The 25,927-nt window shown below is 35.9% G+C and overlaps 1 protein-coding gene across 5 annotated transcripts in view; it reads right to left on the bottom strand.

The window, feature by feature from the left end:
* The window catches only part of SBF2 (SET binding factor 2), a 257,500-nt gene that overhangs the window by 85,367 nt on the left and 146,206 nt on the right, over nucleotides 1-25,927 (bottom strand). For all 5 annotated transcript variants that reach the window (XM_051803854.1, XM_051803853.1, XM_051803856.1 and 2 more), the window contains exons 8-16: nucleotides 25,046-25,154; nucleotides 24,197-24,310; nucleotides 23,312-23,389; nucleotides 21,001-21,114; nucleotides 20,348-20,476; nucleotides 19,484-19,582; nucleotides 17,102-17,306; nucleotides 14,737-14,846; nucleotides 13,059-13,208 (exon numbers count right to left, since the gene is read on the bottom strand). In XM_051803854.1, coding sequence (XP_051659814.1) covers nucleotides 13,059-13,208; nucleotides 14,737-14,846; nucleotides 17,102-17,306; nucleotides 19,484-19,582; nucleotides 20,348-20,476; nucleotides 21,001-21,114; nucleotides 23,312-23,389; nucleotides 24,197-24,310; nucleotides 25,046-25,154 — 1,108 coding nt within the window. The remainder of the gene's footprint in view (nucleotides 1-13,058; nucleotides 13,209-14,736; nucleotides 14,847-17,101; nucleotides 17,307-19,483; nucleotides 19,583-20,347; nucleotides 20,477-21,000; nucleotides 21,115-23,311; nucleotides 23,390-24,196; nucleotides 24,311-25,045; nucleotides 25,155-25,927) is intronic.

Below are 25,927 nucleotides of genomic sequence, written 5' to 3' on the forward strand. Positions count from 1 at the left end.
AAACTAAAAGAATGTAAAGACAAAAAGATCTTACTTTTTTGAGATAATTTACAAAGCATCTGGTATGCAACTAAAAAAATATTTTACCAAGTTTTTAAAAGAATTCACCATTGCCTTCGAAGTACATGATTTTTATATGACCTTAAATATGACAGCTCAGTGTCAGCCAAAATTCACCACTGCTGGAACAATAACATGGAGGTGCTGCATACCTGATTTTGAGGAAAATCTCTAGAAAATACCTTGTCATTAAATGTTGGACCCAAATCCTTTATCTTCATCCTGAATGAGTTAGGTACACAGACATACTATGTGCTGCATTTTAATGTAGTTAGTTTTTTAATAATGGCATCACTGGAGTCAGTACACAACAAAATAAGGATTAACTTATTTCATCTTGTAACAGCAATGAACTTAGCAAGATCAACATATGAATGGAAGTTTTTGATTACCTAAAATAATATTAATTTTTATTTAATTCTCTCTTTGCGCAGATGAAGTAAAGGTATATATAAAGATTACCTGGCAACTTTTAGTAGCACACCAGTAACCACAGAAGTGAGAAGAAGAAATCTGTATGGCAATCCTATAAGCATCACAGAGACCACAGTACTGCAACAATTTCTGGAATAGGTTGAAGTCCCATAAGCAAGACATGAAAAAATCTTAAATTAAGGAAACGCTTCTCGGCTGAATTGCAGAAAGTTTCAAAATATCAGGTTTCCAGATTTGTCTTTTACTGACATATGATTTCCTAAACAGAATCAATAGGTTCAAGTATTTTGCAAAAGTGATCAGTAAAGTTGGTAGCCTGTCATAAGGAAAAAACATTGGAGTGATGATAAAATAAATGCAAGAAATTCGATATCAGCTAAAAAATGACTGCCAAAGGATGACTACAAACACAGTGAAAAGAATGCAGAAAACAATGAAAAGGAGACAAAGAAAGCATGGAGAACATGGCTTTAGCTGCATCCAAGGGTACCTGTTCTGAACTGAAAGCTTCATGACGACTAAGAAAAGATATATAGCAACATTGTTTGATAATAATATAGATTTTTAAATGCTCCTAACCACTGTAGTTCAAACACATGGTGTTAACCAAAATTCTTTTCAGAATAAGTACTTCAGCCTTTATTTCTAAAAAAAGCTACATGTTTATTCAAAATTGTGACAGAACCAAGCTTTATTTGTGGTATGTTAAAAGCTGAAGGTTTCTGCACTAAATTATATTTTTAGTCTTTTCAGTAAGTTTTTTAAAGTTCTCCGGGAAAACTTTTATTGGAGAATTTTGAAAGTATTTAGGTTATGACTTAATATGACTTCATTGAAAATTAATTTTTCATCATTTCTTCCCTATTAGATTGTCGCCTGAGTAGCCAAAGATATTTCATCGCACTAACGTGGCTCCACCAGAACTTCAGCTACGCCCAAGGACCTCTAAGGTCAGCTTTGTTTTACTGACTAGAAACCTGAGCTAGCCACTTGTTCATTTCGGGTTTCTTAAGTGCATAATTTTGTTTCAAAGTTTGAAAATTAGATAGGACATTTTAATTTTTTGTTAAGATGGAAAAAACGGAACACAGTCTGTTTACTAAGATGCAACAGGGAACACAAGACATTCCCTGTAATACTCCCTTCTCTCTCTTAGCAAGCATCTTTGTTTCTCTTGGTACTCCCAGGAGCATGTAGTACCAGTAACTGAAACAAAAAAATTTCAAACTATCACAGAAACAACACGCACCAGGAAAATATGTTGACTTAGGTAAATCTGTTAAACTTCATTTGGTTCAAAATGACTTGGGAAAAAAAAAAATCACTTCACTCCTTACAAATCCTAATCCCCTTCTCCACAAACAGTATTAATGGAGGTCAATAAAACCTGAATGGACAACAAGTAACCCCCAAAATGTTTGTGGAATATTCAGAAAATTTCTGCCTGTAGAAACAATCTTGGTGAAAAACACAGCCAAGAATCAGAAATTCTTCCCACAATTTTGATTACTCCTATGTGATCTCAGATGAGATGAATTCATAGTAGGTTACTGAGAAAAGTAAATGTTTATATAAAAGAAATAATCAGAATGCTCATGTATTTTAGTATACCTGTGCTTACCTTTAAGCACAGAATGCCTCCAAATTTGAATCACTGAATGTTTTGGGTTGGAAGGGACCTTTAAAGCTCATCTAATCCAACCCTCCTGCAATGAGCAGGGCCATTTTCAACTACAGCAGGTTGCTCAGAGCCCTGTCCAACCTGACCTTGAATGTTTCCATGGATGGGGCATCAACCACCCATCTCTTGGCAACCTCTTCCAGTGTTTTACCACCCATATTGTAAAAAACCTTTTCCTTATAGCTAATCTAAATTGACTCTTTTTTAGTTTAAAAACATTACCCCCTGAACACCAACAATGGCACTCTGAGTAGACTTCAGGTAGGATCTTCCATCTTTCCATAAGTCCATTTTTCGTTATTAGATAATTACGGTTTGGAATAGTTACTTATAGTTTGCTGGATTGATTTTAAATGAATCAGTTCCAATGCCTACTGTTTTAATATGCAGGTTGTACCTTCAATTTGAAATAAGAAATGAGACGAGACCGAAGGAATTAAAATCTTTGTGATATTCTACTTTATAACCGTTTATTTTTGAAGGAGTTCTTTGCAATGAGCATGTGTAAAACGTCTGTGGCAGCTTCAGTCCCATTGATAAAGTTGAGCTGAACTATGTGAAAAGTAACTGAAAAATCCCAAGCCTGCCATCAGTTTTCTTCTCAAGGACTTTGTTACACGGTAACAAGCTCTGTCAAGGTGGAGGCTAAATGGAAAGGGAACTGGGAATAACAGCTATCCATCACAATCCAGTCAGGATCACAGCCTATGACTTTCTTACATGTGCAACTCAGAGGTTGAGCAGCAAATTGTGTTACCATAACTGCAGTTGTGGCCTGTGGCTTTCAGACAGAACCACATATGGTTAGTATTTCAGCTGTTTCCAAATGCAAAGGCAAGGTTCCAAAATTGTCCATTAAAATAAATATTTTCCTTTATATTATTTTTCAGAAAAGCAATCGTACCTTTCAATTTTATAAATAAAACAGGTCAAATTCCAATGAAATCAATAGTCTAGAATCTTAAATCTGGCATCAGAACAATAAATTAAAGGCCACTTTAGTCCACTGTCTTTGCTTGGATTAATATTTTTTTCTCTTCTTATGAAGAAAAAATATCCAAACCAACAACTTCTTTTGCCTCTGTTCTAATTTAAAAAAAAGAAAAAAATACAGTAAAGACTTTACTTGGTTTCAGGGTGTGATTGTGTCTATTGGCACATAAAACGCTGATCAAGAAATGTTGTGGGTAGCATCTTATTTGCTATCTGTGAATTTAGACTGTCCTAATGCTAATGTTCTTGTACCAGTGGAAAATATTATCAGGGTATGCACGATATTTACAGAAGTAAGTCTTGCAAGACTTGAAAATACAGGAAAGCATAAAATATTAGCAATTACATTAATGTACTAAAAGTGAAGAAATATAAACTTGTTGAGAATTAAAATCATCAATGCTGTAGTGCTGTTGAAGGTAGATAAGGAAAAATTTAGTTTCTAAAGAAGTGCTGAAAATCACAGCATCCTCATAACCCAAGCTGATTTTAAGTGTATTATTGATACTGCAGTTAGAGTAAGATATTTCATTCCATACACCTGGAGGGCATAGAGAATACTCTATGGCAATTGTATGCAACTTACTTAGGTATACCAAAGGATATGTATCCTCTAAAGTGATATTTAATCAATTAACATTCAAAGCACCTTTTACAAAGGTGTTCAACTGACTAGAGGAGTTAATTTCATCAAATTAAGTTGCTTTTGTTCTCAGAAGTCAAATAATCTAGACAGAAGATTTAATCAATTTGCACACCTACAAACACTGTGGGATTTCAGACTGTTAAATGTGTAATTCCAATTTGAATTTCCTAGCTGCCAAGCAGAGATTTGGACTTTCAAGTGGAAGAACTGGGGGGAGAGGTGGGAAAGAGGGTTGGTGGGATTTGTTTGTTTGTTTGTTTTAGCTATAGACATTAGGTGAAGTAATTTTTAAATACTTTGTTGGATGACTAGATACTAAATCCTACCCCTGACTGTGTACAGGGAGGGAATTACTAAAAGTAATTCTCATTAAAGCATGTTTACATGGTGTTTTCCATGCATCCTAAAAAACAATTAATTTCAGTCATAATTCTGGGCTAGAATACTGAAAAAGAATGTCAACAGCTGCAAGAATTTTTTACAACATACGTAGATTGTAATTTTTTTTTTGTTTACACCTTTATTTTCCGTTTCTGTTCTCTAACTGCACACACTTTTAATGTAACAGTAGAGGTGGGTCGTTTGCTGTAAAAAAATTGATTCTCATGCTCTTTTCCCTTAAAAATCATTCTAAAATATCAAATATTTCACTACTGTTTGTTTGTCATATTAATGTATTTGTCAAAGTTTACACAAAATACTGACAAAACCCAGAACTGGCCTTTGTTTTATGGTATTTATCTCACAATCACACTTCAGTTTTTGAGTACAAGCTGCAAAGATCTCAATTGTTTAAACCAAAGGTTATACAAACATGACAGCAACCAAATTCTTAGAAGATATTAAATTTTCTGTCTGCTTTAGAAGTGACTATATGTGAAAAAGAAATAATGAAGACCATACAGGCACCCATCAGTACCTTTTATGCAAATTCCTGCAAAACAAAACAGTTAAAAACAGAAGCTTCATGAAATTCCTTATAGAAACAACAAGCCAGTCATCCCTATGGCCCATTTCTTCTGGTAAGTACTATCAGTGGTCAAGGCAGTGTCCCACTGCAGCTGCTCTACCTCAGCTTGGAGGGTGAAGTGCAAGGGAAGGAAGATCAGAGACTACATTACACAGGCATTCATTTTCCTCATAAAGACTGCACTACAGCTAAATACACCTGTGCATATGGGTGGTCACAGAGGTATGTTCAGTAATAGGTACAGTAAATCAATGTTCTGTTATTTACTGTGTATATAAAGTGACAGCACAGATTAAGTGCATGTACACACACCTAACACGTTATCTATAGGGAATTATGGACCTGTACTGAAATACACATTATATACATACACAAAATCTAAAATAGAACCAAAATTTCACATTACTTCCTTTTTTTAATATATATAAAACTTGTAAAAACAGAAGACACTGATTTCACATAACTTATACTAGTAAAAACCCTGTTATTTCCAACACCAAGGACTTTTGTTTTGTTTTGTTTTTTAATACCTTTCATCGGTCCACCTCTTTCCAAGGCAGGCTGGAGAGCAACTACACAGCAGTACAACACAACTCCTAACCCAGACTTGTTTTATTTACAGCAGTGAGTAGCACACAAGCACATGTCTGCTTTTCATCAAGACAACCAAAACTATTTAGAACACAGAGTTATTAGGAACACTTGGCAACCACAAGGCCACAATTAGCAGCAATGAACACTTGAGAACAGTCAGAGCCTACCATGTCAACACTCCAAGGAGCTACATGGTTTCAGTGAGATACCCATGGGTAAGCATGTCCTGTATCAACAGCAAATGTAAGAGGATTGAAGACAGGCCAGCAACAGGAGACATCCCTTAAGAGTAAAGCCTGAGTAAAGCTGACCAACGGCCCAGAGACCCATCTGGGATGGGTGGGTTTGTACCACCCTCCTTATCCATGCCAGGGAGCTGCTGTGAGCCCCAAAGCTGCAGCCAGCCAGAGGAGCTGCTGGTGCTGCTCTGCTTGTGCTTGTATTAAAACCAATACACTGCTATCATCTGATATATTTATAAAATATTAAACAGAGACCCTTAAAACAAGGCTAAACCTGCTCTGATAACTGCACAGAAACGTAATGAAGGCATAATCAGTATCCTCACACAGTGTGGTCTAGAAATCAAGTTATATCTATGGCAAGTTATATCAAGAGAAAGTAGGATGCTATCACATTTATTCTAGCATTTTTCATCTATTTTCATGTTAGCAGCAACAGACCTGGGGCAAACCAGGGGATTCCCTGCAACCAGAGCCCTCCACAGACACATGATCATTCACACCCTGAAGAGGCTGCTCTGACCGTAGCAGGACTGGGGGATTATTTTAACTTCTATTTACTACTGAGTTGATATTATGTGTATATATGTGCATATATTTCTCTGTACAGCAGACATGGATATCTGTATCACCCACGTGCACATGTGTGTACATGGAGGGGAGGAGGAAGTGTGTGAACACCACATGTTTTGGTGAGAAGCCGAGAGGGAGGGAGGCTAAAGGCAGATGCAGCTATGGACAGCACAAACTATGGGACTCTCAGTTCTGCTAATCCTTCTCATTTCCTTTCTTTAAGTAACAGTCTTGTGCAATAGTTAGGGAGGGCAGGTCCACACAGAGGTCAGAAATGCTTTCAGGTTAACAGAAACAGGGTCACGGAAGTTTTCAGGGAACAGCAATTTAGGAAGTTCCCTGCCACACACGAGCTCATTCCTGAACAGCTCTGCTGGCACAGCCCCAGTGTGCAAAGCAGCCACAGTTTTCTGCTGCCTGGTCATCAAGAAAACTCCTCACTAAAAGCAGAGAGGCACTTTAACTGGAAGCAACCACCTTGGTGCATGGACAGACATGGAGAAGCAGTCAGACACCTCACTGCAGAGACCATGGCACACACAGATGTCCCGAAGTGATGCCACAAGGAATTACTGGGACACTGTCACCTACACGGGGAGAGTCCTGGCCCAGCGAAGGATGGGTATGGCTATGTCAAAGTGGCCACCCCCCCTGACACCTGCAGTGTAGGTGGCTCTGACTGGCCTGACAGCAGCAGCAGTGAAGCTGGGAAGTCTGCAACGCTGAGTGACAGCAGCACACACATACCTACTGCATGAATACACACACACACAGGCAACCCCGCAAAGAAAGGAACTCTGTTTTCTGGATTTCATAAACAGATGCCTGTGAATGGAATTTTCCTGGACTCTGTGGCTGTCCAATGAGACGGGATGAGTGCAACAGTATGTTCTTCAGAGCGAAAAAAGGAAAAATAAAAACAGATCAACAATACGATTTTCTACGGAGTATTTCCATTTTTTTTCCCTAGAGAAATTCTGTGAGCACCATCAGTTCAACATCAATGCAATGGTATTTTTGTACTGTGCAATCTCTGGGGAAAGAGACATCAGCAGAAAGATTCAGGAACAGCAGCTTCTTTTATTAAATCCAGAATATTACAGGTGGACCCCTAAAAAGTCAACAGAATGAAAAAGCTGTTATTTCTACTTTTTGGGTATTAAACCATGGACCAGAGAAACTATATGACGTGACTAGAAAAAAAAAATTAAAAGATCATCTGCAGCACAGTAGAGAATTAAACCTGGAATTTTCAAGTCCAAGCCTTAAACACTCTAACCTCCTTTCTTTTACTTAAATAATACCATGACTATGTCTAATATGATGAGGAAGATCAAATTGTTAATAACTGATGAATTAATAGAATTAAACGTGGCCCTGTTAAACTCCCATGATTTCTCTTCTTGATAGATTTTCTATGCTTTGAAGTACCTTAAAATATGTTCAAATACTGTTATTCAAGCATGAATTCTGAAACTCTGCTTCCAGGAATGTAAATCAAACTGAGTAACAAAAGGCAGGTCATGAAATAAAAATCTGAGAGAAACCTACTATAACCCTCCAAAATAAAAATGTTTAGCAACATGGTTTTCAACATAAAATACAAGAAATGCTAGTTCATTTAACCTTCATATTGCCAAGAATTTGAATCATATGACACACATACACAGATGATTTTCTCTCAAGAGCAATAAAATCTTTCTTTAGAGAGTATTTGCAAACTTCTGAATTCTGAGACCTGACTGAAAATTTTAAAACTTTATCTGGTGGTAGAACATAATACAAAAGCTATTTGCATAATAAAAATAAATTTAATATTATTTATAGAATGCCATTTTTTAAATTTTGCATATTAAAGTTTCTTTCACAACAGACTGTACAGTAAGGACTAGAAATAGGCCTTTATTACACCAAAGCAACACAGAAGAATCACAAGCAAAGTTATAGGCAAGATTAATCAGTACAATCTTTCATCTGCTTTTGACCAATGCTGGAGAACAGATGATGGCCCAGATATACCTTTGTTGTAACCTAATATAAGTTAAGCTTTTAATTTTACCCTGGTTGCTTCTAAGACTTCCTACAGTTGTGTTTCATACTGTATACTGTAAGTATACTTTTAGAAGATTCAGTACAATCTATTTGAAAGACAACTATCTGGTTATTGCTACTATGGAAAGCCATAGTGATCGATCAGAAATTATCTAAAGCACTAAAACAATTACTAATTTGTCTATTATTAAAGATATCCTCTCAGTTACACTGGTACAACACATGCCTCTTCACACAGATGTGACACTGGAGCAAAGCAGGTCCTAAACCAGCATCAAAGACTTTGTAAACTGTCAGCTTATAGAAGATCCCACTCCTTTCCTACACCTAAAACCATGGATTTGGAAAGTATTTATGTATTTAGCGGTTTTATGCTCCTTCTTCCCACTCCAACCACATTTAGACTAAGAATCCAGATGTCTGGGGCACGTATGTTTCCCAGTTTGACTCATATTTACCAAACAAATGCATTAATATGCAGTTAGGCAATATCTCTGGCCAACATCTTACAGAGGCAGTGTTATATCGCAACATTGTAATTTTGGAGCTTTGGTTTTTAAACGAAAAGTTTCATCTGCTCCACCTACTTAAGGAAGCTATCTCGCAGTCCTGCATTATCTGAAGGAAATCCCTCCACAGAAATAAATTTTATTAAGCCTTATTGTTCCTGTTAAATATTTTATGCAAATTGTTTAGAATGTCTTTTTAATACAAAAATTGTTCCCAATTACCAAATACCATCCCCCCAGTATCTTGAGGCCTCTTCTTGCCTTTTCTACCATTTTATCAAATTAAGTGCTACTGTATTTCAAAATACAATGTTCACTTGCTGCTTCCTGAGGAAAGTCAGAGAGACAACTGAAACTCTGGACAAGTCATGCATGCAATAAATTAAAGAAGTATGTAAATTGAGCCTTGAGATGATTTCTTAATAAGCATTAAAGTGCAATGTGTTGTTGAAAACATAACTACATAGAAGTGTTTCTCTGCTAAAAAATAGGCATTTTTAGTTGCAAAAAAAAGTTAAGTAGTCTTTTCTGAAATGTCAGCAAACTTCATTACGGAAAATTAAAAGGGAAGAGAAAAACTTTTGAAATAGTAATTTATGTGTAACTACAAATTATTCTGAGATGACAGCAGAGGAGAGCAAACGACTGAAATAGTGTCTAGAGCTATAATTTCACATTTTTAGCTGTAGTGGTATCTGTATGAATAAACTGAACTGTTGATCAGTATACTAAGCTTTCACAACACTGGAGATGTTTTTTAACAGTAATTTAGTCATCTAACATATGGAACAGAATACAATGTTCCTGCTTTGTTATCACAGGCTAATTTAAATGTTTGTCACAGTATATGATTTGTCAGGGGAAGAAGTCTTACTTAGGGTATGACAATAAAGTTTTTAGCAAGTGGCCAATGACAACTCTTTCCAGAGACAAAAGCTGGGAATTTACCTGCCCTCATCAGAAGGTATCTGCTTTAATCAGTGAACAATACAATCTCCACGTAATTTTGATCCTCCTCCTACTAAAAATGATCAGAAATATTTCTTTCATTTCCATTTCAGCAGCAGTAGATTGTCAAAACTTCCCCAGCAGACATAGTAAAGGACATTTTTACCACTTCAGTACTCACTTGCTACATCATGCCTTACCTTAACTGTATTTGTAAAGCCACCTGAAGTCTACCACAGCTGCCTGTCTGCTAAATAAGGCAGATTAATATGAAATTCTATAGCACTGCTACACATCGTAGACCTATTAATTTTTGCAGGTCCTACCCACTACCTTCAGACTGTAAACAGTAGAAAGAGCATTAGTTCAAAAGAATGTCCCTCTTGGACTGAGAGGCTCAAGCTGACAAACACCAGAGATGTGTCAAGCCCAAGTTTTGCCATCTCTAGAGAAATGGGCAAAATACCATCCTGCCTTCCTCCCACTTGCAAAATGTCTGGATTGGACACTTGAGGAAATACAGCCAAGTAATTTTTCACTAAATTAAAATAGCTATTGACTTGAAGCAATGGTAGGAATATTTCATTTCTCTTCCTTAATCTGTTCTCAGGCACTGTGGTAGCAGACATGTCACATCAGATATAATGAGAGCAGCAACAATATACATGGTGGGATTATGACTAGTGTTTTATTTGCACAAAATGAGCATGGAGAAGCTCCAAAAAGCATCTCCCCTTTATTTTTATGGACTCCAGCAAAACAAGATAATAGATTCTATTAAAAGAAAAAACCTGACACTAAACAATCACTAGTAACAGAGGGATCTGCATTAGATTTGTAGAATGCTGCACACACATCCCCACTTAACCCAGTGTGTCCAGCAGGGAGCCAGGGCTCTGCCCAACCTGTCAGCTGTGCCCAGGGCCTTCCCTTCCTCTCAGCCTTTGGATCACCTGCTATATTCCTCATGGTCACAGCAATATTTCAGTTTGTATCTTACAGAAGCCAATGGAAACATGCAATAATGTCGGCAGAAAAATCTGGGATGAGATGTTTGGTGGTAAGACTGAGACAGTTTCTACAACTCCAGCAGTTCAGTGAGGTCTTAAAGCCATACTGCCATCTAACTCTCCCCAAAAACTCCATCATAATTAATGTGGTATTTCCCTAAAGCTTGAGCACATCTCTAGTTAAGACCACATTGCTTAAATTAGATTTTTGTGTCTTTTAACAGACACTGTTTAAATTACTTGGTCTTATGACCTGTAGCTAACAGAACTCATGTCTCTACAGCAAAATGCTGACTTGCTGAGTGCCACTGCAGCAAGGGCAAACTGAAGTAAGGTCTTGGTAATGTACTTTCTTCTTGAACTGATACAGGAGAGTTCCAAAATGTCACAATATACACATTGTTTCAAATAACACACTTGAATAAAGTGCACAGAGAAATTATAAATCATGTTTTCATCTCAATAAATAATATAATATATGTCATAAAAGTAGACGTACTAAATACTTGCTTCTAACTAAATGCCCAGCCATCTAACTAGATGGCCAGGCTTATTCCTGAGAAATGAAAATTTTCATCTCATATTTTCAAAGATATGAAAATACAGTTGGGGGAAAAAAAAGCATAAAACTGTGCCTCCTTATTTGATCTGTTTCCCCTTTATGATTTGAGTCAATAGTTTTATTAAAGAAAAAAAAAAATTCTATTTTAACTTCAGTGACACTCCAGACACATTCATTTTCTTGAACACTAAGGTCCTTCTTGGGCCTTCAAACCATTGGGAAGAAAAAACCCACATTTTTCTTCCGGGGTACAATTGGATTTTATTATTTTATTAAAAGGTGATGTCAGTATTTCTTTCCTCAGCAAAGGAAATTTCCACAACTTCTCACTTTCTTTTGCTATGTTTTCTATAAGACACGAAAATATAAGGGATTTGTATTTTGTCCCTATTGTCTAAAAACATCTTGATCTTTTTTTTTTAAACCCCAGGAACAATCAAAAAAGTAGAAACAAAATCTTTTTTGGTTTTTTGGTTTTCTGGTTTGAAAGAAAATTTCTAACTCTGGAATACACAGCAGGTGCAGTATTCCATTAGTCATGATTGTGGGCAGAGAAATACAGTTTCACAGATAACTTCAATTGTGTTTTCCTACTCTAAGGCTAAACTTTGGGCTTGGAAAAGGACAGTGCCTGTGCCAAAAAAGCACACTCTACATGCTGTGCAATTTTAGCCAGTCGACTTCAGTTTTCATCTGCTAACTGCAGGTAATTTTGCTCCTAAGGCTGCTCAGGCAAAGTTGAACTCTGTTTGCAACAGCAGAAAAATATCTTACCGTGAACAAACAAGAAATGCAATAGACAACAAAACTTGCATTTGATGGTGAGCTGAGGTACCATTTGTTCAGTCGATGTTAATTTATTTCTACACTTAAATGAAAGCTGGATTTAGCACTCACCTTTTAAAAAATGTGGGTCAACAAACCGCTGCAAAACAATTTCAGTGGGTTTTAGGTTAGATGGGAGTGGGATTAAAATACTAATGCCTCAATCAAATCCCTAATTTGATACAATAACTCAGACAGGGTCAACAAAGGACAAATTATAACCAAATGTGATCACATTACAAATTAAGAAAAATACTACTACATTCTCAGACAACAGACTGAAAACATGTAAGTCTATAAAATATTTCAGATAATGAACTGAGATCAAGGAAAGGTAAACCAGAATAATTATTGAAATGAAAAGAAGTTATCCACATATTATGCTCTCATCGGTAGCCGCCGCCATATGTTGATGTTTATTCAGCACAAAGTAATTTATCAGCAGAATAACTGAAATGAACTGCAAAGACTTGCAGTGAGTCTCTGACAAATTGTCACCATGACAAGCAGAACTACCACCATAAACCATGGAAGCAGAAAGCAGGCTTTCTTCTTGAACTATGTGATGACAAAGAGGACAAACTTTTGGGTGATACACATTGTAGGAGCTCAGAGTCGAAAATGACCTGGAAAAGCTAAGACCCCCTCATTAAAGAAAGCACTTCAAGCTATTAAGTTAAATCATTTCAATACCTACCAAAGCTAAATTGTATCCAAATTATTAATAATGGGAAGTTTTCTTTCTGTTTGTCATATCAGGTAGATCTGTACAGATCTGAGTGTTTTGTCCTTTATCCTTTTAACAACAAAATATTGTACATCCACCATCAAGTACTATCTGCTACATCACTGCAGGACATGGTCCTATAATTTAATTATTTTGCTTCTCCACATCACTCTAAGCAATCATTATAACAAAAGAAAGACAATCAAAGAACAAAGCCTTGCCATACTGTACCTGCAAAGCACAGTTCATCATTCGCACAATGTAGTCAAACTGCTGATGGTCCAGTATTGCTCGGTTCTGTTTAACATGCTGGCCCAGTTCCTGGGTCAGGCAGTGCTGAGCTGCCTTCCCTTTTAGGGCTCTCAGAGCTGCAGGCAGGGTCTGGAGAGAAGAACACCTGGCTTTATGAAAACGAAATTAAATGGCACTACTCACACTGAATATTGTTCCTCCTTTATCAAGAAACTGCAAGTGACAGTAAAGAATAATTTGGAAATTACTCATCAGCTTGAATATCAAACTTTCACATAATGATTGGTTTAGCTTGAGTTATCAAGTATTAAGTTTTTCCTATGTTTTTTTCAAATGCACTAAAGAGGATTTCTCGCCTACATGTGGAAATAGAAATCATTTTATAAAGACAGTCATTGAATGGATGTGAAATCAGAAATGGATTATCGTGCATGAAAGCAAGTGCTCTGTTCAGTACCAGCCAGGTCAGGTCTTGAGTTCGCCTGCCAAGGCCAACTGGCATGTTTTCTGATAAGCAATGGATGACAAATGGTTTTAGAAGTGGCATACCTCTCATAGCAATGAGGACACAAGATTGTCATGCAGTTTATCCTAAAACAGTGCCAATAGAATATTTATGTCAACATTTTAAAGATGCAGCAAGTACTACATCAACGATTCTCAACAGTGGTCCTTTAGACTAGAGTTAATTGTGGTAACAGGTAAGTAACAAAAGGCAGCCTATTGGCTAAGGACAAATTTACCATGTAGAGGGACAAAAAAACTACTGAACTTTCCCAAATGCCTGTAAGTTGAAAGATGTTAAAAACTACTGTGCTATACTCGGATCAAAACTCTTACAAAAGAGTTACATATTTTATTAGGACTTTTCCCATGTGCATTTTGAAACCATAATTTGTAAATCAAGCAAAGTTCATTTTCTATCTTGAGCTGCACAGCCTCAGAGATATACAGGTTATACTTCCCTGAGAAATCAAAAAATTGCTTAAAATAATTTTACAGTCACTTTCACAGGCAGAATTAGGTCTGAATGTAAGTTTGAGTGACTGTTCTAGAATCAATAACTGCAAACTCTATGGACAGAATCTACAAAAGTTGGCAACTTCTTAATGTGGAAAAAATAAGAATGTCAAGGATAACAACTCACTAGTACATTGCAGTGAAGGCACATATGCCAAATATTTACATTCCTCTCTGAGTTCTATCAAATTATTGATTTTTACAACCAGCAAAATTTACTGTACTGAAAATTTAAAAAGAGCACTGATCATTCAATACTGAATCATATATGTATGCCTTTTGTTTGCCTTCTTTCTAATTAATACTGTTAGAGCAATATAAAATTAATAAATATATAAATTGTTTTAAAAAATTTATGTGGACAATGTTATTTATAACGGTAATAAATTAGCTGAAAAGGTTTCAATGCACCCATGTAGTATAAGAAACAGGTTTTCAAATTCATTAGCCTCATACTACACACAGTACTGCATTTAGATGATTAGTTTTAATGCTTACTTCATTCATTTAAATGGTCAAAATAATCCTTAGTGTTTGAAACATGACTTCAAAGTGTACTTTGTGACTAGGTCAGTCTCCATTTGCTCATTAACAGAACAGAGGATTATTTGGGAAAGTTACAATTTCATTTTATTACCTTTTCAGTCTCCAAAAATTTGTTTTCAAAAATGAACGAGATGCAGTTTCTAACAACTTCCAGCCTCTGAGCACTGTTGAAAACTGTGCTTCCTTTTTCCATTATGGAAACTAACAAAGAGAAAGAAGAATATACATCTGTAAAATGTCTCCTGCAAGAGTCACGAAGAATACCAAAAAATTCTTTAAAAGAAAGTCAAAAATTAGTGTGCCCTCCATTTTACTCTGTTAAGCAAATACCTTTAGTAGGCATATACAGATGGGAACATAAGATCCTAAATCTTTGGTTTTCCTATACTATCTAAAGAAGAGAGTGGTCTGAATTTTAACTGGATTCTCTTAACTATTTGTTCTATTTGATTCCTACAGGCCCAAAGAGACTACAAACTTTAACATACAAATGAAATATAAAAATATATTTTTGAAAACATATATTTTGAACTATGTAACCTTGCACACTTTGTAGCAGTAGATAACTATTTTTAGTTGGCCACAAGAATTCTGCAACATGGAATAAAACCTGACAGACCTGTTCTCTTATCTAGATTCCAATTTACTGACATGTAAAGATTATTCTCTTAACGCACTGTTTAGTTATCATTTTTCAAGAAAATTCAGAAGAGAAGAACTAATGTCCTCTTTTTCTTCAGAGTCTCAAATAAATAGAATCTAAATGTAGAATATGCCTTTCTTGTAGATAATAATGAACTACTAATATCCAAAGATTTTGAGACATGGGACAGCAGGGAGTATAAGTGTGAAAGCTGTTCCTCGAAAAAACCCACAAAAACCCCTTTGATGTAAGAATTAACTTATTAAAAAGAGAATGTTCTGTTGCATCAAGCCTTTTAAAGAAAGACGATAGAACACAAGCACACATCCTTTTTCTGTAAGAAACACATTCAATGACACAGTTCACAGCAAAGGCAGGTGAAGAGAGTTCATCCTCTTCTTACATAAGCCCAAAGAGAAACAGGCCCCAAAAGGGCCTCAAGAGGCCATCTAGTTCGTCCTGCTGTCCCTAGACAGGATCAACTCTATTTATGTTATTTCTCATGTTTGTCTAATATGTTCCCAATGTTCTGTGATAACAGAGACTCCATGGTTTGACAAAAAATCCACTCAACTGCCTCACAATCCTCATTTTACCACATCTTGCTGACAAATAACTCTACTTCTGTGCTGCAATTAAACCCATTATTTCTTATCATTGCAGATTATTCCCCTTCTTTTTCTAACTGCCTCTTATATAATTGAAGACTGCTATTATGTGTTCCCTCAGTCTTCTATTTTTCAGTCTAAACAACTCCCCATCTTTCCTTGTAGGTCACATTCTCTGGACCACTGGTCATTCTTGTTGCTTTCTTATGGACTCCCTCCAACAGAACCAAAAATGGAGACAATCTTCCAGTGTCCAAAAATGGATACAAACACTCCAAGCTGAGGCCTTACCGAGCACAATGAAAAGATTTCTCCATGGGGTTCACTGACTGCACTCCTGTTTATACATCCTACTAAGATGTTTGTCTTTTTTGCAGTAGCTTGATATAGCTGGGTCATGTTTGCCTTATGGTCATTAAAATGCCCAAATTAATTTCTGAAGCACTGCTGGCTAGTCAGCTGATCATGTCTATGCAAGTGCAATACCTTATTTGAAGAAAAACAGTAGAGAAGGACAAAATTCAACAGAGACCAGTGCTAAGATCTCTACTTTTTTTTAAAGACTGGATCCCACCCTTCAAAGGTTTTGCAAGCTCTGCCAGTTTCACGTCCTGCAAGGTTACTAAATGTACTGGTTTACGCCACCACTCATGTTGATGACTAGGACTAATAGAATTTTTCTGTCACAAAAATTAAATCTGTTCTTTATGTTTAAATATAGATATATTAATTTTGAGACAGATGCTATGTTTGCTCTTTGCCTTTTTCCAGTAATTTACATGCCTTCCACTAGTATCAAAGGAGAAACTCTAACAGTTCAAAGCTTGGTTCAGTCAGTCCTACAGGTAACCTGTGGTGATATTTATCAGACCTAGGTGAGCAGAATAATATGTAGTTTAATAGTTCAACTCAAAATCTAACTCAGATCAAAACCTTTCTTGTTGTTAGCAATTATGCCCCTCATACTATGGATGTTTGACTTCTTAGTAAAGGCAGATACAAAATGCCTTTTAAAACTGCAAAGGCCAACACGCAAGTCTGTGTACCAGAGTTTACTACAATCACTAAAAATATTTAATACACTATTTAATACACTAAAAGTATTAATACAAAATTGGGAGCAACACACTGTAGTCATGCTAACTATACATTCAACTCATGAGATTGGATGAGAAATGGGTACGTTGGGGAGCAAATGAACTTACCAACGGGGGGACCCGCTGGGACAACACACTTCTTGTCCCCCCGGGTGGCAGGGGGGGCCCCCTGACTCCTGGCGAGGCCTTCCTGGAGGAGCTCCTGCACCCGGCACTCGTTGATCCGGGGGAAAGGCAGGATGTGAACACGCAGGTGGGAGCCCTCCGTGGGCCGTGGCACTTTCTGGAATGCTATGTGGGGGTTGGGATTCTCCTGCAGGTCAAGAGCAAAAGGTTATACACAAATTGTATCACACAGTGCTACCACTGGTCTACTCTAATTTTACTGCTGTTTTGTGTATCTCTCATACCTGAAAGACTAAGAAGCCAAATATCTGATGTAGATGACTAATAAAACATTTCATGTTGATATCACCCTTAACTCCTTATCTGTAATACTTCCAACTTTGTTAAAGGCTTTTATAAAATTATTTTTGTCAACATGCAAAATTCAAAAAGAAAGATGGCAAAAGAAAATCACTGTTTAACTTGGGTTGATTTACGCAGCTTAATGAGTATTTAGGACTTGAATAGAAATTAATTTGACAATCAACTTCTTCATTAGAGAGAGGGTTGAAGACTACCTACCAACATTGACAGCATCACATATCTTTAGGAGTATAACAATCAGTCAAACAAACCAGAATATTTTCATCTCTTCATTCATAGGTACCAGGGGTTATCATTAATCACGTCTGAATTTACTGTTGTCCAATTTGACTCCATGCTATTACTTATTACTGGTTACATACCACTGCCAAAGAGTGATACTCCATCAAATAGTTTCTGTTGCAAATGCACAACTGGCTTGGAAGTAAACTTGTAAACAGCAGCTTAATACTTTTATTTATGGGAGTAAAAGGCAACAAGGAAGAACAGATGCATCAACTTCAGAAACAGCACCAAAACAGACCAGTTACTCGGCCATATATATTTTCTGCAAAGTAAAGTTTAATGGAACAAGTCAAAAATCTAGCTAGGGGGATGAGAGCAGTAGATTCCAGGAGAAGCAAAGCAGAGGAAGGGCACGCAGTCTCAGCAGGGGGTAACAGAGGGCACAGAGCAGAAAATGCCAGAAAAGGAGAATAACTATTCCACAATCCATTTCACTAAGAAGAGAGATTCAGAGGAAATAAAAAGAGTTACTTTAACCTTGGACAGCACAAACATCATGTCAGACATATATGGTAACAGGCAATGTAGGTCTAATGGCTTGAACTACTGAAGTGGTATATGCCAAAAACTTGTCTAGATTTTCCAGTTGTACCACCTAGACTAATACAAACATTATCTCTCCAGAACAGACCACATCTCTCACATGTATCTAAACTGCCACAGCTACAACATGATGCCTACCAAAACTGTGAACAAGATGTCAAAATATGTCATGCAGTCAGATTAAAATCAGGCAGCTCTAGGCACAACTTCAAGAAGCAATGTTACTCATCACCTATATTTAGTCAAAGACAGATGTATGCATAACTACTAGAAATCTGACTTCTAAATGCCCCAAGTCACTGATTTAGTGAATATAAGTGTATACTCCTGTTAAGTCATTGACTTAGTGGTAGTGAAGTAGCAAGTCAATCACAATGGTATAAATAAATCTCATCATCAGACAAGACAAAGAGAACCCCCAAAAAACCTCCAAAGACCCCGTAATTCTTGTGCTTTTTTTATAGAAGTATATTTGTAAACCATAGTTTTGGGGAAGTGGGACATTGGAAAGAAAGGGTGACAAAGGTGTCAACTGACTGTGTAATACATAATGCTCTGTGGAGTCTGAACCATAGGAAGTGTGAGAAGGAGGGAGAGTAGTCAATGCCAAAAAACAACTCCAAAAGACCCCCAAAACCCACAAACCAAAAAAAAAACAAACCCAAAACTCGCTAATGGAAGAGTAAGAGATTTTACAAAAGCACCATGTAACACAAACACATGATAGGAAGGCAAGAATGAAACCGGGAGGAACTGCAGGAAACCTAAAGGGTACAAGAAAAAGGCTGTAAAATAGTAAGTAGTGCCTGCTGAGCACACAAACCATGGGGACTGGGTCACACAGCAGGAAAGATCTGCTGAAAGTGTACATTATGCCTAACTGGATGTATAGCTTTCAGAGGAAAAACTATCGAGAGGCAAGAAGAGAGGTTACAGCAGAGAAAAAACCATTTTATATACATTATGTGAATACACGCTAAGAAAATAGAGTGCTAAGTAGCAGTAGCTATATGTAAACCAGTATTATTAAAGTTCAAAGTCTTTTGCCATAATGTAGATGATGACTACCACAAGCTGTCATTTCCATTTTCAGATACTGGATCAATCTCACAAATAAGAATTTTCAATGGTACCATCTCAACTCTACAAGTGCAGTAGGTATAGTAAACTTACATTTTTGAAGAGCTGTTCTGCAAGTTCTCTAACATGCTTTATCATTTTTGGTGGATTGCCCTCCTCGGCTTTAATTCTTTCAACTTCAAAGGCTACCAACTTTTTTCGAAAAAAGAAAGAATAAAAATGTTTATAATTCAACTAAAAAAATGTTATTTCCTCTTAAGTTACGGAAAGTTAATCTTAAATTGAAACAAAGGAAAGAAAGTTGAACACCAAAAAATGTGCAACGTCACGTTGCTCTGGAACATGAGACATTTTCAGTTTCATATAGAGCTTTTGTTACCAGATGTTTTAGTCCTACCTAATATAGAAAGTCCTACATACTTAAAACATTCCTATCAGGTTTCTATACCACAGTCCAAATTTCTCGTATGTACTACTACTACTACTACAACACAGAATTAATACCAAACTCTGTTTTTACTGTTGATTCAACTAAAAGCCAACATAGTAAAAATATGGCATTACTTTTTAAAATTTTAAACTGTTTGTCTCAGTTTATATTGTTGGATAGGTATTTAATATTTCTCAATGAGTTTATTAATGTTTCACACAATATATTTAAAATACTCAAAATAATTCTGTACTAGTACACATGATGTATTATGAAGCCACAAACCTGACAAGAGGAACAGCATTACCAAGATTTATACAACTATTTAATTTCACACATATGAGTAGGGCACAATTTTATGGATGTAAAGTAGAAATATCTGCTTAGTATAAAATGAGAATTGAGAAGATTAGTATAAAGTTGATTTAATAAACAGTGAGGATTCAGAAGCATTTCAGTAGTTTGTCACATGCTGATATATCATAGGTACATCATAATTTACTTGGGAACACAGAAACAATTTTCACCTCATCAAAAAGATCACAGGCTCTGAAGGGAGGACCCCTCTCTGACACAAAACCAGCAAATGCCATTCCATTGAGGACTTTGGTTAGAAAGTCATTCTCAATTAAGCCTCGCTGGCCCAAGAAGGCTGCCTGCAGCAAAGACAGAAAAAAATGCATGTATTTTATAAGTACCAAAACCACAACGATTTATGTACTAGCAGTTAAACATTTTCACCACCTTATCAGCTTATACGAGTATGTGGTATTTTCTAATTAAATCTTTTATTATACATAGTATCTTTTTACACCTAAATTCAGAACTGGAAGTTAGATGCACACATTTTTTAAATCTCACAGGTAATAAAACAGAAAACTAGTACCTTCAAGCAATGTCTTCTTATTGCATTCATATGTTTTCAAAATTCGACAACTGATTCCTCAAATGTTTATTTGTATTAAATTTAAATGTTAACTTTGTTTTACATTTCCTCATTGTCCCTGCAATTAGTCCCACTAAAACACATTGATATCCTGCTATGCCAAAATGATATGCTTATCACATGCAGATAATTTTATTTATTTTTTTTTAAACCACTTGTTCAAAAGGCAGGCTTGTGGGAATAACATGGTGCAAGCGAATACTAACTAAATACACGTGTCTGCTTCTCTTTTACCTTGTGGAAATGAATTACTGGTTCAGCATGAATCCTGATCAGCTGAAGACATGACCGGTATCCTTGGAAAAGTTGTGCAAATAGCCTAAGGAAGATTGCTCGCACCTCTTTATCCTGCAGGCAGTAATCAAATATGCTGTTAAAACATTTTTCTATTGAAAGCTTTTCCACACCTGGTATAAAACTATATGAGAAATGCCTACAAATTCATCGGTGTAGCAAGTGAAGCACATGAAGTAGAGATACTTGTACACATAAAAGGTTGTCTCATGGCATGGTTAGGGTTGGAAGGGACCTTAAAGGTCATCTAGTTCCCCTGCCCTGTCCTCAGATGGCAATGACAAATTCAGCACATGGTCACCCCTCCACTCCTGCTGATCCTTCCCACACCACAGGCTCTGGGCAATGCCAGTGTAACAGGGGGGGTGGTCATGTGCTGAACCACATGAATGAACTGCCATGAGAGAAAGCTGATCCTAAATAAAGGAAAGATTAACCTGGATTTGTTCCTTAAAGTAAGCAGGGCTTTGCAGCACTACACAAGCAGTGCCATTGGAAGGGAACCATGGGAGCCTAAGGTGGAACTGCTGCTGCTGGAGGAACGAGGCTCAGAGCATCCCAGGCATCACCAGAGCCATCAGCTGTGGCTCTGCCAGATGAGGCACAGCTCTATGTTTGTTCCACTACTTGTCCAGGACTCTTCCAACTCACATCTCCACTTGCCAATCTACAGCCGCCAAAATAAGCCAGAGCTACTTTGAAAAGTTTTAAATAGTAGATCTTTAAAGTCCTGGTTTGTTTTATTTAAGAGAGTGCTTATATACACACTACCAGGATAGTGGAAATGATGTGAACAGCTGGGGGCAGACTTGGGGCAGTGACATCTCCATCTGGCCCAGATGCCATTAAAGACTGACATCAAACCCTGTGTCACCCTGTTATTTCATCTCAGCTCAGGTACCTACTCACACTGCAGCCATGTCGAAAACCTAAGGTCCTAAAAATTGTTTTATGACCTCAGGTTTCATGGTGTCTCCAAGGACGTTTTAAACAAACTAACTTTATACATTATACCCAGCAAAGAATATTATATTTACTATCAGGTAACCATTTGATCAGATAATTAACAAGTAAATAAAAGCTAAATAAGTTAAAGCTTGTAATGACTTTTTAAAGAGATAAGGTATATATAAGATTCTATAATATTGTCTAACTGGAATATTTTACTAGATGTTTTTTAATTCTTCACTGGAACATTATGGATGTTATTTATTTTTAACTTTATTTTGTAAAGGCTCCATTTTACTCCTTATAAGATAGGCCCATTTTCTGTTGCTGTGCAGGATTTTAACAGGTACATTTGTACCCTGACTTTTTTGACTACTTGAACACACAGTTGCTTCTTTCAGACTTAACAAAATACTTATTTTGATACAAATTATATTCATTTGTAACTTCCCTATTCAAAGTAAGATTTTAGCTGAATTCTGTCATTAGTTTAAATGAAATCTGGATAGTATTCCCTGTCTTCAAAAGCGAAAAAAACCCCAATCTTAAAGTAACAAATAAGTACAACAAATACATTGTACCACGTTATTGTATTACATTTTCAAATATACCTACTCAAATGTGTTCTTAAACTGAACTGGCTTTTGGATTTTAGTTTGGACTACCAACTCAAGCTCAGCTCTAAACACAAGCTATAGACTAAACTACAGACATACAGTTTCACTCAGGTTGAAGTCCATTAAAGGCAATTAACTTTATGTGGTTAAAACCCATATAACTCCTTTCCCAATACATCCAACCATACCATGTATAATAATTATTGTAAAACCAGTGACTTATGTTTTGCTCACACCCCTATCTTTACCCACATTTACTCTAAAAATCTAGATAAATGACATTTTTCATGTTTCTGAAGTTTTTTTCTGTGGAGGGGGGAGTGTGTCTATAAGAGAACATTTTTTGTGTAATTTTAACATTTACACAAGCACAGAAAAAGACCAGTTTCTCCACTTATGTAAAATTCTGCAGCTTTACTGGTCTGTGAAACAGAGACACAGATTTAACTCAACAGACAGCAGTATTAAAACAAAATTAGGTGCTCCCATAGTAATAAAAATATATTTATAAAACTTCTAACCCATTAGAATGCTATCAGAGGGCAAGATTAATTTCTTTGCTACGCCAATAATACCATAAAGTATATGGAAAAGAAAACACAAAGTAGAAATCCTTAAAAGAAAGCTAGCCTTAAATTTCAACAGTTTTCCACTTAAGAAAGTCAGACATAACACAGAAATCTTACCAGCATTTTTGAGTGTGATAAAGCTGTTCGTGGGGGAGGGAATGCATAATCTGCTGTTTCCAAATCAGGATGCAAAACCTAGGGAATTTTTAAAAAGAAATTTTTTCCCCTCATTTTGCTGATAAAAAGATAAATTACTTTTATTCCTCTTTCTCAAAGTAATATTCACTGATATTAGGTACCTCAAGTAAGAGACAGAGTTAACTTATGAAGACTATATGGAAATAAAGGTGGGATTAATTTCTCAGCTTCAGGTTTCTGAAAATGAGCTAGTTATCAAAAACTCTGATTGCAGCCATGAAGGTAGTCAATACCATTAGAGATTTTAGAGTCAATTCATCTGAAACAGTTTAACAGACAGATAATTCTTCTCTTTAAGATAAAAAGATTTGCTGAGAAGCCTCCAAATAAGGTGATTTCTAACTTACTAAAATGATAGTAAAAACACAAACTGAACTACATTTTTTTGTGATTCCCTAATGTAGAATACATCATTCTTGAATAGTGAAAAAGGGGTATCACACAAACAAACTTTAAGACTAAATGGTAATTAATTTGTTAAATTTCAAGACAATGTACAGTTGAAATGAATTTATAAAAACAGAAAAGCAGCAAAACTGAATGGTAACAATGCTCTTATTAAAAAATCATTATTAAGAAGGAAAAATCACTACCTATCTCCTGAATAGTAAAAAATACATTTTAGTATTAAATTATTGATTATATTAACTCTAAACTCAGATAATAAACTCTTCTAAAACCAGGAATGTTGGCATGTATCATAGTTTTAAATCTCACATGTTTGAAAGCTTAATACTGAAATTTATATTTCGTTTTTTACAAAGAGGTGAGAGGTTGGAAAACGGGGTTTGTATCAAAACATACTAGAGAAAGTGCCATTTGAGTCTGATGCAGCAGTGGCTCTGGCAGCTGAGACAGATGAATACATTCAGGAATTTTAATTGTTCCTCCATCCAGGTCTGCTATGATTACATCTAACTGTAAGGGACAAACACATTATTGTAGTGCATACTGCAAGCATAGTTTAAAAACACAACAGTTCAAATTTCATGATCTGCACATAAGTTAAAATAAACAAATTAAAACCAGTACTAACTTCAATGTACAGAATGCTTTTGATAAAGGAAATACTCCAAATACTTCCTATTACTGAATCTAGCCACGAAAAACAAATGTAAACCAAAGAAAGTGAAATGAGGCCAGACTTTCAAAAATTATTTTTGTTTCTGGATGTTCCAGGTCTGTGTTCAGAGATTTGTGATATCTAATCAGCTTTTTGCAAAAGAACACAGGGAGGGTAACTATAAGTAAAATTATGTGTTTCTAAGCACTCGGACCCCTGCTTCAGTTTCTCCAAGCAGATGCTTAAAAAGGACAAAATAAAACCATTGAAAATACACTTCAAAATCCTGAGTGAAATGCTCAAACTCACAACAAACAGATGACAAAGCTGGAAATGGATGCATTCCTTCCCATTCTGCACTAGAATCAAACAGGTTCCCTCCTCTACTTTATAGCCTTAATGTATTTATCAAAGAATTGATGATTTTTCCCTTTTTTCTTCTCCTGATTGTCTTGCCTTACTTTCTACAATAATATTTTGAACATATATATGAATCTCTCATACAAACATCTCTGAAGCACAGAAAATCTCTGCAGCTGAGCACCACAAAAGACACTGTGACTATGAATGAGCTGGGCAGACATACTTACAAGCTCATGAATGTCATTGCGAAAGACAGAATGTACACCAATGATGAAAGGTGTTGGTGAGCTGAGAACTTCCAACAGCTGTGCAGGAAGAATTGGAATATAGGGATAACTGTGAAAAGAATAAATAAAATAAAATAAAAGCTTCTGGCTATCCTTCCACATAGGGCAACCTTTTTCTTAAAAAAAACCCCTTCCTGTTATGTGTTAAATTTACTAGAAATAACTATTCCAAAAATACAAAAGATGAAAGTATTAATTAAATACTTCTTTATTAACTAGTATGCTGTTAAAATAACATGTCATTAAAGCTCCATAATTTATTATAAGGTCCACAAATTATTGCAAATCAGTGTATTTTTCAAAAAAAGAGAAGCCTATTGATATCTGTAACATTTATGTTATGTGTACATTACATTTGTCCACAACTTTTAAGTAGCCAGGGACACTAAAGTTATAGATAATACCTTCATTTTAGAAACAGACACCTACAATTCAGCCTTTTGTAAAATATCATTAGTAAGAAATCTTTAAAGGAAATATTTTGCTTTGATATTGAAATGACAACTAAATATTATGTACAGAACACTATTTCAGATATTGTTTACTTGATTGCACGACTTAAAAAAAATAAAACAGTGGTTTCAGTAGAGCAACATGAAAATCTGGATCTAAACTCATCAATGTTTATCAACATCTAATTTATAGTTATTAAAGTTCACATTCATTACTATTTTAGCATGAAGAAACACATTCCAAAACTAATTTTCCATTTTCTTCCTACCTATTCTATATTAAAATGAAGCCCATCTCTGTAATATTTTAAATAAAACAAGCTATTAAAATACGACATGATTTGAAACAGGTGAGTCAGGATTAGATGTC

The sequence above is a fragment of the Manacus candei genome, unplaced genomic scaffold (assembly GCF_025592945.1).
Source record: "Manacus candei isolate 608988 ecotype Guabito, Panama unplaced genomic scaffold, ASM2559294v1 h1tg000060l, whole genome shotgun sequence".
Taxonomy (NCBI): Eukaryota; Metazoa; Chordata; class Aves; order Passeriformes; family Pipridae; genus Manacus; species Manacus candei.